This window comes from Tupaia chinensis, unplaced genomic scaffold (assembly GCF_000334495.1).
Source record: "Tupaia chinensis unplaced genomic scaffold, TupChi_1.0 Scaffold000199_1, whole genome shotgun sequence".
Classification (NCBI taxonomy): Eukaryota; Metazoa; Chordata; class Mammalia; order Scandentia; family Tupaiidae; genus Tupaia; species Tupaia belangeri.
The window spans coordinates 3,910,722-3,925,453 of record NW_006159674.1 but is presented as its reverse complement, the minus strand read 5'-3'; the positions used below and the strand labels follow the sequence as shown (position 1 = coordinate 3,925,453).

The 14,732-nt window shown below is 41.6% G+C and overlaps 1 protein-coding gene across 6 annotated transcripts in view; it reads left to right on the top strand.

Moving 5' to 3' along the window:
• RHOBTB1 (Rho related BTB domain containing 1) overlaps window positions 1–14,732 on the top strand; it is a 146,038-nt gene that overhangs the window by 96,393 nt on the left and 34,913 nt on the right. For all 6 annotated transcript variants that reach the window (XM_006147069.3, XM_006147074.3, XM_006147070.3 and 3 more), the window contains 2 exons: window positions 385–586; window positions 1,224–1,327. In XM_006147069.3, coding sequence (XP_006147131.1) covers window positions 395–586; window positions 1,224–1,327 — 296 coding nt within the window. In that variant the 5' untranslated portion in view covers window positions 385–394. The remainder of the gene's footprint in view (window positions 1–384; window positions 587–1,223; window positions 1,328–14,732) is intronic.

Sequence of the window (14,732 nt, the reverse complement as noted above, 5' to 3'; positions counted from 1 at the left end):
GCAGCTGATGCCCCAGTGTCTAAGGTTAACCGTACAGGTGACCCGTCTTGCTGTTAGGTCAGCAGGAGTAGCTCATGTGCTATAAATGTGCACTGGCTGTTCTGACGGCTCCTGGATGGATCTCCAGTAGGCAAGTTATGTTTAGAGAAAACCGAGGAGAAAATAACATGTTAACCAGAATAAACCCTTTGGGGTCAAAATAACAAGCCGGTGTTTTTATACTTGTGTGAGATATAAAAAGAAAACTCGAGTTTCAGTTAGACTCCTTGTCTGTACTTGGGCACCTCCAAAGAAGTGACTGGACAAAGGACCGAACCCCTCATATCATGGATTGCTCTGGAAAGCCTAAGTGTCTTTAATGTGGCAGCCACTCTCTTCTTACAGAGCTTTATAAATGGACACTGACATGGACTACGAAAGACCCAACGTCGAAACCATCAAGTGTGTGGTCGTGGGTGACAACGCTGTGGGGAAGACACGCTTGATCTGTGCCAGAGCATGTAACACCACGCTGACGCAGTACCAGCTCCTGGCCACCCATGTACCAACCGTGTGGGCAATTGACCAGTACCGTGTCTGCCAGGAGGTAAGATGCATGTGGTTTCTTTAGAAACCTTAGGGTATATTGTTGCTGTTTGCTAGCCTGATTTTAAGAAAGGGAAGGGGAAGGCAGGTAAACTACACATTTAAAACAAAACTAAGGCCTAGTCTAGAGGCATAATCTGTAGAGCATTAGACTGCTAGTGCTGGAACCCAAATGAGTGACCACGGGTTCATATCCCTGGGTTGGCCTGAAAACACACCAAGCATGCACACATGCCCAGAATCCTGAGGCTCTTGTGGACTGAGCAAAAGGAATCATGATGTGATAAGACCTTGTTCAGGGTGCTTCTTTCTCTCTTAATTTTTTCTTCTCTCTCTCTTATGTGCATGCTAACATTTAAAAACAAAACGAATGAACAAACAAACAAAAAACTAAACATTGTAGCGCCACAAGAGAAAACAAAAGCAAATGCAAACTTGACGGTATGGTTAGAGTATCTTGAATGAGGATTTGCTTTCATGTAATTCTAGAAAGAGAATTAGGACTTAGCTTATTCCAGTCGGGTGTAATAAGGAAACTCAGAGTAAGTGCATAAGGGTCATTGAGAGGGGCGATCTCAGACACTCTTCTCATGGGAGCCTCTGACCAACACTGAACAGACCCTTTCTCTCTCCTGCAGGTCTTGGAGCGCTCCCGAGATGTGGTTGATGAAGTGAGCGTTTCTCTCAGGCTTTGGGATACTTTTGGTGATCATCACAAAGACAGGCGTTTTGCATATGGCAGGTAAACCAAGATTAGGCTGGTGTGGTGGAGCTGGAGAACGATATCTTTTCAGAACTAGCAGTTGGCTCACAAATCAACAAACACCACATCCCATGGCCTTGAAATATGTTGGGTTCTCTACTGTCTAAGAAAAGAAAAGAAAAGAAAACGTATTGTTTCCTGACAGCAAGTAAAGCAGTCTGCCTTACTCCTCAGGTTTGAAATAACTGGTGCTAGTTAAGCTGGATTGTACTAGGCAAGATTCAGCCACGTCCTCCAGCCTTAGGCTTCTCCGATTGCTGTTTTCCTGAGTGATACTTCACTTGCCTTTTATTAGAAGACTTTCAATTATGTTAGCACTTGACTCTACTTTGGAAGGTCTCTTTGGTCTTTTCATGGCCATATTAGCAGTCCGATGTTATTTACTTTGGGCTTCGTGTTATCTGAAAAGTCCGTTATTTTTATTTGAAGGTCATTTTTTAAAAGAAAGAAAAATATCTCTGAAGTTCTTCACGAGGCATATTTCCAAAATGAACTAAAGCACTAGCGTCTATTTTTCATTTAAACCAAAAAAAAAAAAAAAGGAGAAGAGGTGAAATCCAATTAAGGGAAGATTGATCTAGAAAAACACTAATATGGGTAGGGTAGGAACATGGTCAAAGTGCTTTGAAATATTTAGCATCTTCTATCACTATCACTTTAAGTCTCACCCAGTAAATGAGTTATAGCTGTTAAGATTTGGAAAGGTGGGGCCAGCAGTTAGTTTAATGGCTACGTCTCTGGACTCCCACATAGTTGACCGTGGTTCGAATCCCAGACCTGGTGGCTTAAACGCACGCCAGGCGTGTGTGCGTGCATGCCCAAGATCTCAAGAGGAGAATGGAGAGAGGGGATTGCAGCAGGGCCATCCCCCTGGGGGGTGATTTCTCGCTTTCTGTCTCTCTGTCTCTCTCTGTCTTTCTGGCGAGCGCACGCTCCCTATGGCAAAAACCTCTCCAAAAAAAAAAAGATTTGGAAAGGCAGTTTTTTTGGTTTGGTTTTGTTTTGGCTTTTTTTTTTTTTTTTTAACCACCTAATTGTAAGTGAATATATGCTAAGTTTAGAATTTAGGTATGGCTTAGGTGTCCCTTCTTAACATCCAAAATCATACTACCTGACCGGATTGAAAGGATTGGATTAATTAGCTACTCCAAGCCTATGAATTACTCCTTGGTATTGAAATAAGCTCAATTTCAAAGTGCTCTATTTCTTTGAGTCAGTAACTCTCTAAACAAACTTTTATTGTCATTTATCCAAGTAGTTTAAATTACTGAATAAACGGCTGAGAGAGTTTGCACTGTTCTTAAGAAGCAGTCCACACACTGAAGGAATCTGCAATTTAGAGCAATGTGTTCAAGGAGACTCAGAAAGAATGGAAGTAAAACATGATTTTAATGCCCCCTTGTTAACAAGAACTTTTGAACTTAATAACCAACATTATAGATACTTTTCTTCTTGAATGTCTTGAGTTTTTTTTTTGTTCCAGATATTCTTGATTGCTCTTTTAATTGCTATTTCAACTTTTCTTAAATCCATTGTTCTACAAATAAAATACTAATAATAAATGAACCTGCTTGTAAGCACTATGCAATCAGGTTTATAATACCGGTGGTTTAAAGTAAATGTCATCATTTAAAAATGATGACTTTAAGTAAGGTAAGGGTAGCTGGGATAGATTTCGAAGGACTTTTTGTACTCCTGCTTCTGAAAAGGTGTTGTGAACATGATGGGCCTGAAGATGAGCTTCCTGGCATATGTGAGTTGAGAATTTATCGATGATTTGAACAGTGCCGTGTTTGTTGGCAGCTGAAATTTATGCATTTGAAACAGTGAACGTTAACATGGCTCCACGGTGTGAAATGTGAACTGTGGTAATAGAAGGGCTGCTTCATCATAATGCGAGATGTCTGCTTAGGATTTATTTAATGGCATGATAGCCTTCGTAGCTCTACACCAAGCCTTGTCCAGCTCCCTGAGGTAGCTGGAGTCATTTTACAACTTGTCATGCTTGAGTCTGTTCACTCCCAACAAAAATAAGCTACTCTTTCCTGTGACTGCATCAGTTCAAAGTACATTGTTCTGTTCTCTTGTCTGTAATGTTCTATCAGCTGCAACCTGTTCCCCCTTTGTTGGAAACAGGAAGTGCTCTCCGAGCCAAGTTTGGCTCTCTGCACAACACAGGGGCTCAGGAAACATCCCCATGGTTCTGACCACGTCCTCCTCGGGGCCTCACTTTGCTTGCACACGTGCCTGTACCTTGCATTTCCTCTGTCTTTTCAAGTTCTCCACAGCCTCCAGGCATCCTGTCACAGAACTCACCTCTCGTAAAGAACAAAACCCAGAGCTACTCTGCCCTGGACTCCATCTTTCTGTAAATATGTAATACTGCATTGATGTCACACCAAAACCTACCATTTCTGGAAATGTCTGATAGCTGCAGGAGTTCTTTTTTTGAGTATGAGGCTCTGACCAGTGAAGTTTATTGCTCTAAGAGATCTCTCTGACCTCTCAATGACTTCCATTTTTTAGCGTTATGTCATTCGTAAAGTAGAAAAATCCTAATTGCAATTTCAGTTCGGTTTGCAAACCTGTTTTTTGACTGATGTTTTCACTGTACTTGGGATGAATTGCAAGTCAGTGGGATGCACACAGATATAAACTCTGAACCATGTGGAGTATATACATTGTATTGAGAAATATATTTGGAACCCATTTTAACTAATTAAATCAATTCTGTGGTGACAGTAAGAGAAACTAGATTCCTACCAAGATGCCTTAAGCCTTGCCTTCAGTTTCCTCTGCTTCTTAGAATAAAAATGGTTAATAAGTTGTCCCGTCAAACATTCCTTGCCATAGACAAGCTCTAGTGTGCAGAGTGTGGGTCAAGGGAGTGTCAAATATAGGAGGTTCCCCAACTGAAATTTACAGTTTTCCTAGCTAGGTATAACTATAACCAGAATGACCTTGCTTTTCTTCAAGATTTAAAGGCAACTATTGAACCTATTTTTTTTGGTCAACTAGAATAATAGTTCCAGTTTCTCAAAGGCCTACTATGTGTCAGTCAGCAGAGGAGGAACTTTCCTTTCCTTTCAGGACCCCTAGAGGGCAGGAATGATTTCTCAGCCACAAATAAGGGAAGAGTTGAGGTTCTTTTACTTGCCTAGAAGTGAGTGTCAGAGGCAGATTCAAACCCAGCTCTTCCTGCGTCCTTCCTGGCTCTCACTCTGTCCACAGGGACACACTACCTCAACCTCATTTTAAATAGCACGTGACTGAAAGCCGCCTCATACTGAGGAGCTTGGTTTCTGTTTGCTTTTGCTACTTGTATGAAAGCTGAGAACTAGAAGAGACCTCAAGAGGTCATCTGGTTAACCCCTTTCTTCAGGAAGGGAAATGATCCACCTAAAGAAAAGTCTGATAAGAGTCCTCCTATGCGAGGGGGATGAGAGAGAGCAGTGTAGCTTCAGCTGGTGACGCTTCAGGCATCCGAGATCTGTCAGGCCCTTTCTCCTCTGGAGTGAGCGAGCCAACTCTTGTAGCCTTTCTTTCCCCCTCCTACTTTCTATCCACTTTTGGATGAACTTTTGAAGCTCTTTTCTGGATCTTTTAAAATGTCAAGAACAAAACTGTACATAGTAACTGTGACCATGATCAGCTGCTCATTTTTGGCAAGGAATGAGCCTCTTCTTAAAGGAACATCACTCAACTCAAAAGAGTTTATTTTCCTGGCCTCTTCTGAGAATGTAAGGTTTACATTTAATCCCTGGGCCTGAAAAAGGAGACTGAGGGGGTGAGCTCTGCCTTCAACAGGATGCCTAGGCCCTTCGGCCCTCTCCTCTAGTCACATCACGTGTAAATAATCAGATTTTATTGTTTCCTTCCCTTGAAAACCTCCTCCATTGATCTGTCTCAGGATCATACAACCATCAGACACTGAGTGAAGCTTCTGGGGCTGAAGGCGGTAGTACCAGCAGCTATGGTTTCATCAGGGTGCTCAAGTACCAACCCGTGCAAGGGGCCCTACCTAGCCCACCCTGCTTCATTCATGTGGTACATTTTTGACCCTGCAAAGTCAGCTCCTGTCAGAGTTGAGGAGACAGGCACGGAAGGGGGCTGAGCTCAACAGCTAGGACAGAGGGGAGCTGTACTTTTCTTAGGTCTGTCTGACCCCAAAACCCACATCCTCTCATACGGCCTTGCTCTTATGGGCTGATGATGGTGACGATTGATGGCAGACTTGCTTTCAGCGTCCTCCCAGAACAGTCTACATCTTAACACTGTCCTGTGTGGACGTTAAGACCAGCATTCACCATCCATCACCAGCTCTAATATTCTAGTGCCTCTCTAAATTCTTTAATGCACAGCAAACATTGGGTCATCGGAAAAGTCATGATGTGTTTTTGCATAGAAAACTACATCATGACTTTTCCAACGACACAATAGCTGTAAGTAGCTAAATATGAGCCCTTTCACTTTCAGTAAAAATGATATAGTCAAGCAAGCTTCTGACGCTGAGTGGAAATCTTGACTAATTTATTTGGCACATTTTTCCCCAAAAATATTTAACTCAAACATTTAGAATCCCTGTCCTTCCTCTTTCCCCCCAGAAGTTTCTGGGCATATTTTCAGTCTGGTTAGAACCCATTTACTATATAGTTTATCTTACACATTGATTTTTCTCAAATATTGTTACCTCCTCTGAGAGGAACAGTATGGGTTATAAATAGTAGTGTTCATCAGAGCTATGGTTTCTATGTGTCTGTTTAGAAAAGCTGGGTCTGGTTTCCCATTGAAGGCAACTGTAATCAGATATGGCATGAACACATCCTATTTTGAATGCTCTGTTGAGGCCCTTTAAAAAATTCCGGACTACGGACGAGCAGTTTTGTGTCTTTGCCTGGGATTGGCTGTGCGTGTGGTTAATGATAAAGGGAAAAGTAAGAAACAATGAAAGTAGCTAGACAGAGTATTGTGAGTTAGCTCTTACTGTCAGAAGGATCATTCTAATGATGATTTGGGGATGGCAATTGGCCTGTCATACAGTAAAACATATCAAGTGGAGGTAGACCAGGGCAACGAGTAGGCAAGGCAAGTGAGTCACTCATCCTAGGCAAAAAAATGTAAATAATAATAATCTTTAAAAGACAGTAGCACTCTTACTAGTTCTTCTGCTTTGCACTCAGTGTGGCACTGTAAATAATCCAGACTTTTCTTAAATTTCTTATTTGGTTTATCCTGGATTTTTTTTATCTTAAAGTTGATTTCTTAAAAATTATGATTCATGGGGGTCAACCAGATGGCACGGTGGTTAGGGTGGCTGGATCCCACATGCAACTGCATGCCTCAAGTCCCAAACCCAGTGGCTTGAAAAATACACTGGGCATGTGTGTGTGAGTGCTCCAAATCTCAAGATAAGAATGGAGAAGAGATTGAGGCATAGCCATCCTTCCCTTGGGGGGATGCTTTCTCATTTTCTTTCTTTCTCTCTCTCCCAGACAAGTGCATGTGCCCTATAGCAAATTTTTCAATAAATAAATAGATTTTTTTTTAAATTATTATTATTATGGATTCCTGATTTGGTGCCACCTTACGTTTTGCACATGAGGCAAGGGCTTCATTCTCCTCACCCAAGTCCTGGCCCTGAGGTTGGACTTTATAAATGGGTAGCAAAGTAGCAAAGGGAAGAAAGTTAGAAATGCATGCACCATACAGGAAAGTAATCCAAAACACCCTTTTACATCTGGTACCAAGGGTCTAGGAAAGTTCTTACAACCTGTGTCCTAAAGATATTCTATCATGGGGAACCAGCAGTTAGCGTAATGGTTATGTCGCTGGACTCCCACGTAGTCGACTGTGGTTCACATCCCAGACCTGGTGGCTTAGAACTCATGCCGGGCGCGTGTGCATGCCTGCCCAAGATCCCGAGAGGAGAATGGAGGAGAAGGGATTGCGGCGTGACCATCCCCCTGGGGGGTGATTTCTCGCTTTCTGTCTCTATGTCTCTCTATGTCTGTCTGGCGAGTGCACGCGCCCTATAGAGAAAACCTCTCAAAAAAAAAAGATATTCTATCCTGGGTGCTACTGTAATAAAGACAACCAAAAATCACTAAAGTTATAGAACAAAATAAAAAGATATAGGAAGAGCAACTATTTAGGCCAAGGGATAGGAATAATTGTACCCTAAGAAATTAGACTAAAACTGGCAGCTCCATACTTGAATATGGCTAAGCGTAGTGGTTATTCAGAGGAAATTGTTCAGGGGAGATGTGAATCAGCCAGTTTCAGCCAGTACTTAGGTATTTATGAAGTAGGTGGTCCTCAGGCCACACTTGAGTCAGCGCTGTCATGGAATTACTACAGTGCTGTACTGTTGACCAAACCTCAGCCAAAAGGAAGAATCCTTGAAGATTCTAAAGAGAACGATTTTGAGTGAGGGATACCAAGCCAAAAAAAAAGAAAAAAGAAAAAGAAAAATGTATACCATGTGACTCCATTTCTGTGAACGCTGGACTCCTGCAGTCTAGGGACCAGCAGTTTGGCGTAATGGCTATGTCGCTGGACTCCCATGTAGTCGACTGCAGTTAAAGTCCTGGACCCAGTGACTTGGACTCATGCCAGGCGCGTGTGTGTGCGTGCCCAAGATCCCAGGAGGAGAATGAAGAAGGGATTGCGGCATAGCCGTCCCCACCTGGGGAGGTGATTGCTCACTTTCTGTCTCTCTGTCTCTCCCTGTTTTTCTGGTGAGCACACGTGCCCTATAGCAAAAACCTCTCCTCCAAAAAAGAAAATGCAGTCTAACCTACAGTGACAGGAAGTGGATGATTGGTTGCCCAGAGAAGAGGATGGAGGAAAGCAATGAATTACAAAGACACATAGGAAGTTTTGGGTGTGATGGAAATGTTTATTTTCATTGTGATGTTGGTTTAGGAGAAATATTTACATATCAAAACTAATCATATTATATCTTTGACTGAACTAATATACAATGTATTCATGCTGGGACAATTCATTGTGTATGCTAAAGATCTACAGTGATTAAATGTAATAAAACACAATTAAAAACTAATCAGATTAAACACATTAACTAGGTAAAGCTTAAGTGTATTTCAATTATATCTCAAAACTTTTAAAAGAGAAGTATCTTTACTGACAAAGTAGTCTGTGATATGTGAGGGAAAGTTTATATGGTAGACTATATGTTTTAGTTATCTACAGAGCTTTAAGTTAGTTCTCATTAAAAACATAAATTTTTTGTTTATGTACTTAGAAACAAAAATGAAACTAGATCCTAAATAGCTGAATAAGGGAAATGGGCTATTATAGAATTTCAAAGCTAATGATGAGCTGTTGTCAGATCGCCACACAAAATCATGCTGGTTCCCTTTTCTCCCCTGGAGATAGAGCCATCAGCTCAGTGGATCATATTCTGACCAAGTGACCTGCTTTTTTGACTTTGGTTATATTTGTACCTTTTCCCAAAAAGATATATTTCCTATGGTACCTTAGAATAACCCAGTAGAGAACACCAAGTGCTATGAAAGTTTTCTGTTTCTCCATCAAATAATAACAGTTTTGTCTTTTGTAGGTGGTTCATTCTAGAGTTAGAGACTGGTGGTAACCTCTGGGAGGATGCAGGTGGCCTCCATTTTGTACGCAGTTACCCTGGCTGGGACATGGATGCAACATTGACTGATCACATGTCCTCTCACTTGGGTTGGTAGCTACACCTAGTGTTAGACTGCACTCTCGTTTGATTCTCTGGATTGAGCCCCCATCCTGTATTGCTAGCTGAATATCTCCCTTCCAGCATAAAATATTTATAGTTCTCTGTTCTCTGTTGCTTCTAGGTTCACAAACATACATCATATCCACGTAGATACTATACACCCAACCTACCTATTCTTAAGCTAATTACTGCTGATATTCTAAGAATGAGAACAAGTGTCACATACTCCCAGAAGTCCTCTCTACACTCTTCCCACTATCCCTCTCACCTTCAGAACCCAACTGAACTGTGTTCTCTCCTTTACGTTCCCAGAGAACACCGTTGCAAATCTCTGTTCTAGCATTGTATGAAAATTCGCTTCTTCATGTTCTCTCATTCTCCTTATCCTATTATCTCTAGTATCTTTCGTACAGAGATTTTTGTCTTTCTGTTCTATATCCCCAATGCCTGGGCCTGGTACAGTGTAGGAGCTTAACAAATGTTACATAAAAGAATAAGCAAATCTGTCCGTCAGTCTCAGATATATCAAGGTCTCCTAAGGCACTGACAAAGAAATTTCCTTATTAAAAAACTCCATTATTTTACTTACATTGAATTTTGATGTGCTCTTTTATTGTTAGACTAACAAATGATGTTAAGAATAACAAATGAGGGACCAGCAGTTAGTGTAATGGCTATGTCACTGGACTCCCATGTAGTTGACTGCAGTTCAAGTCCTGGACCCGGTGGCTTAAACTCACGCTGGGTGTGTGTGCGTGTGTGCCAAAGATCCCGAGAGGAGAATGGAGGAGAAGGGAATGCGGCATCACCATCCCCCCTGGGGATTGATTTCTCTCTTTCTGTCTCTCTGCATCTCTCTGTCTTTCTGGAGAGCACACACGCCCTATAGGAAAAACCTCTCCAAAAAAATAAATAAATAAAATAACAAATGAGAGACCAGCAGGTGGCGTACTGGTTATGTCACTGGAGTTTCACATAGTCAACCACAGTTCAAGTCTTGGATCCGGTAGCTTAAATCTCATGCCAGACGCATGTGCATGTGTGCCCAAGATCCTGAGAAGGAGAATGGAGGAAAAGGGATCGTGATGTGGCCATTCTTCCTGGGGGAGATTTCTGACTTTGTCTCTCAGTCTCTCCAGTGAGTGCCCGTGCCCTATAGCAACATTCTTTCTAAAAAAAAAAAAAATTAAAAGATCAATAAATGATACACCAGTAAGGTGATGAAATGGGAAACACTGGAGGTTGGCCTCACCTTAATGAATTAGCAAGTAGAAAGATGAACTGTGAGGCCAGGAAAAAAAATGGAAGGAGGTACACTCAACCACACCCATAAGTCTCCCATTTTCTTCCCAGTTTTTTGGATTTATAAATTTTCTTTGAAATGCCCTATTTGAATGAGTCTGATAATGCCTCATTTGAATTCTAAAACTGAGAATTACTTTGTATTAGTAATAATGCTTTTCCAATTATAGTTCATTTCTCCTCTGAGTATCATTTCCAGTATCTTTATAAAAATAATTATTGAATATAATTTTACATGCATGTGTACATAGGGAGAGATTAAAATCAATCTACTAAAATAGATATTTATGTATATATACATACACACACGCACACATACATATTTGTCCAAAGATGGGAGCATTAAGTAGAACAATTGAAGGTAGATTATCACTATTATTTTCTCATCTGAAACAAACAAAAATATGTTACACTAAATGCACACAAATAATTCAAAAAATTAAATCTGGTGCAAATTTATAAATCCTATACTAATGTACTCAGTCGTAGCACAGTAGTGAAGCTGAGTCATCGGGCACACAGAAGACTTGTCTGTACCATGCTCTGTGCCACCTACAGCCTGCTGTCCCGACAGTCCTTCCTGCTCTGAACTAGCACATATGCAACCTAGCCAGAAGAAAAATCATCAGAAAAGCTGGGATTCCTGTGCCTGCTTCAGCCCTGCCCTTAGAAGAAAGAGTTCCAAATGAGATAGCAACAGGCCGACTGATGAGTGAGGCTCACCATGTCCCAGGACCTGGAAGAATTTTGGTACTGCCCAAGCACCATGGGGCAGCATGGTCATGGGGCTAGGAAAGATGGTCTTTTGTGAGTCTGCCAGAAAAACAATATTGATGGGCCCAAGAGAGGCCACTGAACAAACAATAATGTGGGACCAGCAGATGGTGTAGCAGTTACGTCGCTGGACTTGCACATGGCAGACTGCAGTTTGAGTCCCAGGCCCAGTGGTTTCAAAATCCCGTCGGATATGTGTGCATGTGTGCCCAAGATCTTGGGAGGAGAATGGATGAGAAGAGATTGCGGCGTAGCCATCCTCCCAGGGCACGGGGAGGGGAGAGAAGATTTCTCACTTTCCCTCTCACTATCTCTCTCTTTCTCTTTCTCTCTAGCAAGCACACATGCCCTGAGACAAAAACCTCTTACAAAAATGGATGATGAATAATGAGACCACTGAGAATATTGAATATTCACATTCAATACATTAGTAATGTCTCACATTCTGCCTTTTTTTCATTTTATTTTTTCCTGTTACAACTTAGCAACTGCAAATTGTACAAGTTGGGTCAAATTTAGCCAAGTATGTTGACTTTTCATCATGGAAGAAGAAACAACAGTTTGTGGTGTATTTATACAGAACTTTCTAGCAAAGTAATATATTACAACCCATACATTTTCTCTTTTAAATCATGTGCTAGAAAGAGACTGTTGAGTGATTCTGCAGTGTCATTAGTAGATAATTCTACTACCTACCTGTCAGCATTCCCGTATCAATAAAAGACAGAGCTGATAAAAACCAAAGGAAAAGATCTCTTGAGGAAATGCTCTGCCATTCTTATTAGCTATAACATGCAAGATACATCCTTGGTGATTTATGAACCCATAATCATATTTGTCAGACAATAATTGGTACTTTATGGTTTGTAGAGCACTTTCACAGATATTCTTCATAGTGAATTTTAGCAACAATCCTACCAGCAAATTTTAATTTAGGCCATCATTAAATTGCCAAAATTATCCCACCACTTTATTCTTCCCCTAAAACACCTGTGCTCTGAGTACAGGGCGTAGAGTCAGAAGGACAAAGTTCTGAGGTGCAGAAGGATAAATCAAATTCATGAGCTCTTTTTAAAATTTATTACCTCAACTCTCTTTTTAGTGTTTTCTTTTGTTTGTTTTGTGTGTGCATTGTGTGTATATGTGTGTTAATATGTCAGAGGGTGCATGCACTATCCAGGGAGAGACACGGAGAGGGAAAATGGACTCTCCATAGGGCATGCTGGCACCTCAATCCTTTTTCCTTCATTTCTCCATCCTGCTGGGATTTGGGGCACATGTGAACATATATCCAGAGTATTTTTCTTTGATTTTTTGGAGAGTTTTTTTTTTTTTCTTTTTCTTTTTTTTTTTTTCCGCTATAGCGTACATGCACTAGCCAAAGAGACAAAATTAAAGTAGGAAATCACACCCTCCCCCCCCACCCCAGGGATGGCCATGCCATGCCACAGTGCCTTCTCCTCCGTTCTCTTGGGATTTGGGACATGCACGCACACATGCCTGGCATGGGTTTCAAGATGCCAAGTTCAAGATTTGAACCACAGTCAGCCATGTGGGAGTCTAGTGCCTTAACCACCACACCACCTACTGCCCTTCCTCCCTCTCCCCCAGAGTATTTTTCAACCTACCAGGGCTGGAACTCAAACCACGTGGTTGGCCATGTGGAATCTGGTTTCTCTCAGTACCAGCTGTATAGTCCCGTGTGTGTTTTTTTAAAAGATGATTAGGCCAGCCCTCTGGCCTGATGTTTAAGGCAGTCAAATCACACATGGCCAGTCACACAGTTTAAGTCCTAGACCTAGTGGCTTGAAAAACACACTGGACACATGTGTATGTATGTTCCAAATTCCAAAAGGAGGGAGAGCTGGAGAAGGAATGATAACATGACCATTCCCCAAGAAGGGTGCTTTCTCCTCTCCCTCTCTTTCTGTCTCTGTCTCTCTCTCGTGAACACATGTGCACTCTAGCAAGGGGGGAAAAAGTAGTTTGTGAAATGTAAGGCTTCCTTTATTTATTTATTTATTTTTTAGAGAGATTTTTGCTATAGGACACATGTGCTCACCAGAAAGACAGAAAGCAAGAAATCACCCCCCAGGGACAGTGGTCACAATACAGTCCCTTCTCTAGTCTTCTCTTGGGATGTTGGACATGCATGCACATGTGCCTGGTATGAGATTTAAGCCTCTGAGTCCAGGACTCGAACTGTGGTTGATTATATGGGAGTCCAGCGATGTAACCATTACGTCACCTGCCAATCCTTTCTTTTTCTTTCTTTCTTTTTTTTCCCCCCCTTTTTGGCTAAAGAAATATAATGGCTCCTATGCTATTTTCATTCCTTATTAAAACCCAACTGATCCCTTATCTGACTTATTTTAAGCCTAAGTTCATCCCTGTAAATGAGCTCCATGTAGTGGGGAGACAGTAACATACATCATTATAATTCAGTGTTTCCAGTACTGAACTAGAGGTGTCAGTTCCAGGAACAGAAGTGAAAGCATTGCTCCGGCCAGAGTTAAGTCACTCTTGACTCTTCTTGGTCACATCTCACATCTGGTCCTTGTCTCTGCCTTCAACATATATTCAGAATGCAGTCACCTGCCACCTGTACATACCCTCCCCCACCCCAGGCCAAGCAAAGTCCTTTTAATTGGGGTGATTACCTCTTTACTGGTCCTCTCCTTTTTTTCTGCCTTTCTCCCCTGACCTCCAACTTCCTTCCCCTGCTAGTTTTGTCAGTTCTCATTACAGCAATGGAGTGATCCTGTTACAACATAAATTATATCATGTAATTTGTTCAAAATTTCTGATAATCTGCCAGCTCACCCAATGTCAAAGCCACACCCTGTGAGGCCCTCTCCTTCTGCCCAGCACGGCTGCTGGGAGTTCATCTTCAGTTGTTCTCCTCCCATCGCTCTGCTCCAGCAACGTGGCCCCTTCCCTCAAGAAACATGGCAAACTCCTACTCCAGGGCCATTGCACTAGGTCTTCCTCCGTCGTGTTCTTCCCCAGGTAGCAGCATATTAGTTCCCGCCCTTCTTTGAGGTGTTTACTGAAATGTCACCTCCTCATGAAGGCTCACCCTGGGCACCTCATTTTTTTTTTATTGTTACTGTTAATTTGCTATAGGGCATGTGCACTCACCAGAGAGACAGAGAGGGAGGGAAAGTGAAAAAGGAGCCCCCCTCCCAGTTGAGATGATCACACCACAATCCTTTCTCCTCCATTCATCTCTTGAGATTTTTGGCATACATGCACATCATGTGCCTAGCGTGTTTTTCAAGCCACTATCTCTGGAACCCCAACAGTGCAATCAGCCACATGGAATCCAGTCACTTTTTTTTTTCAGTGTTTGTTTTTGTATGTAGTTTTTTCAAAAAATATTTATTTATTTATTTATTTATTTATGTATTTATTATTCATACAATCTATCACTATACATCATTTAGATCATAAAGAGACTACCCAGCAATGTACATACCTCAGTCCAGTCCAGTTGAGAACACTATACACATCCTCATCAACAGGTAATAAACCATATCTGGTTCCCACAAGTGTCTTCTCTATTTTTTCCCCAGATTTCCTTTC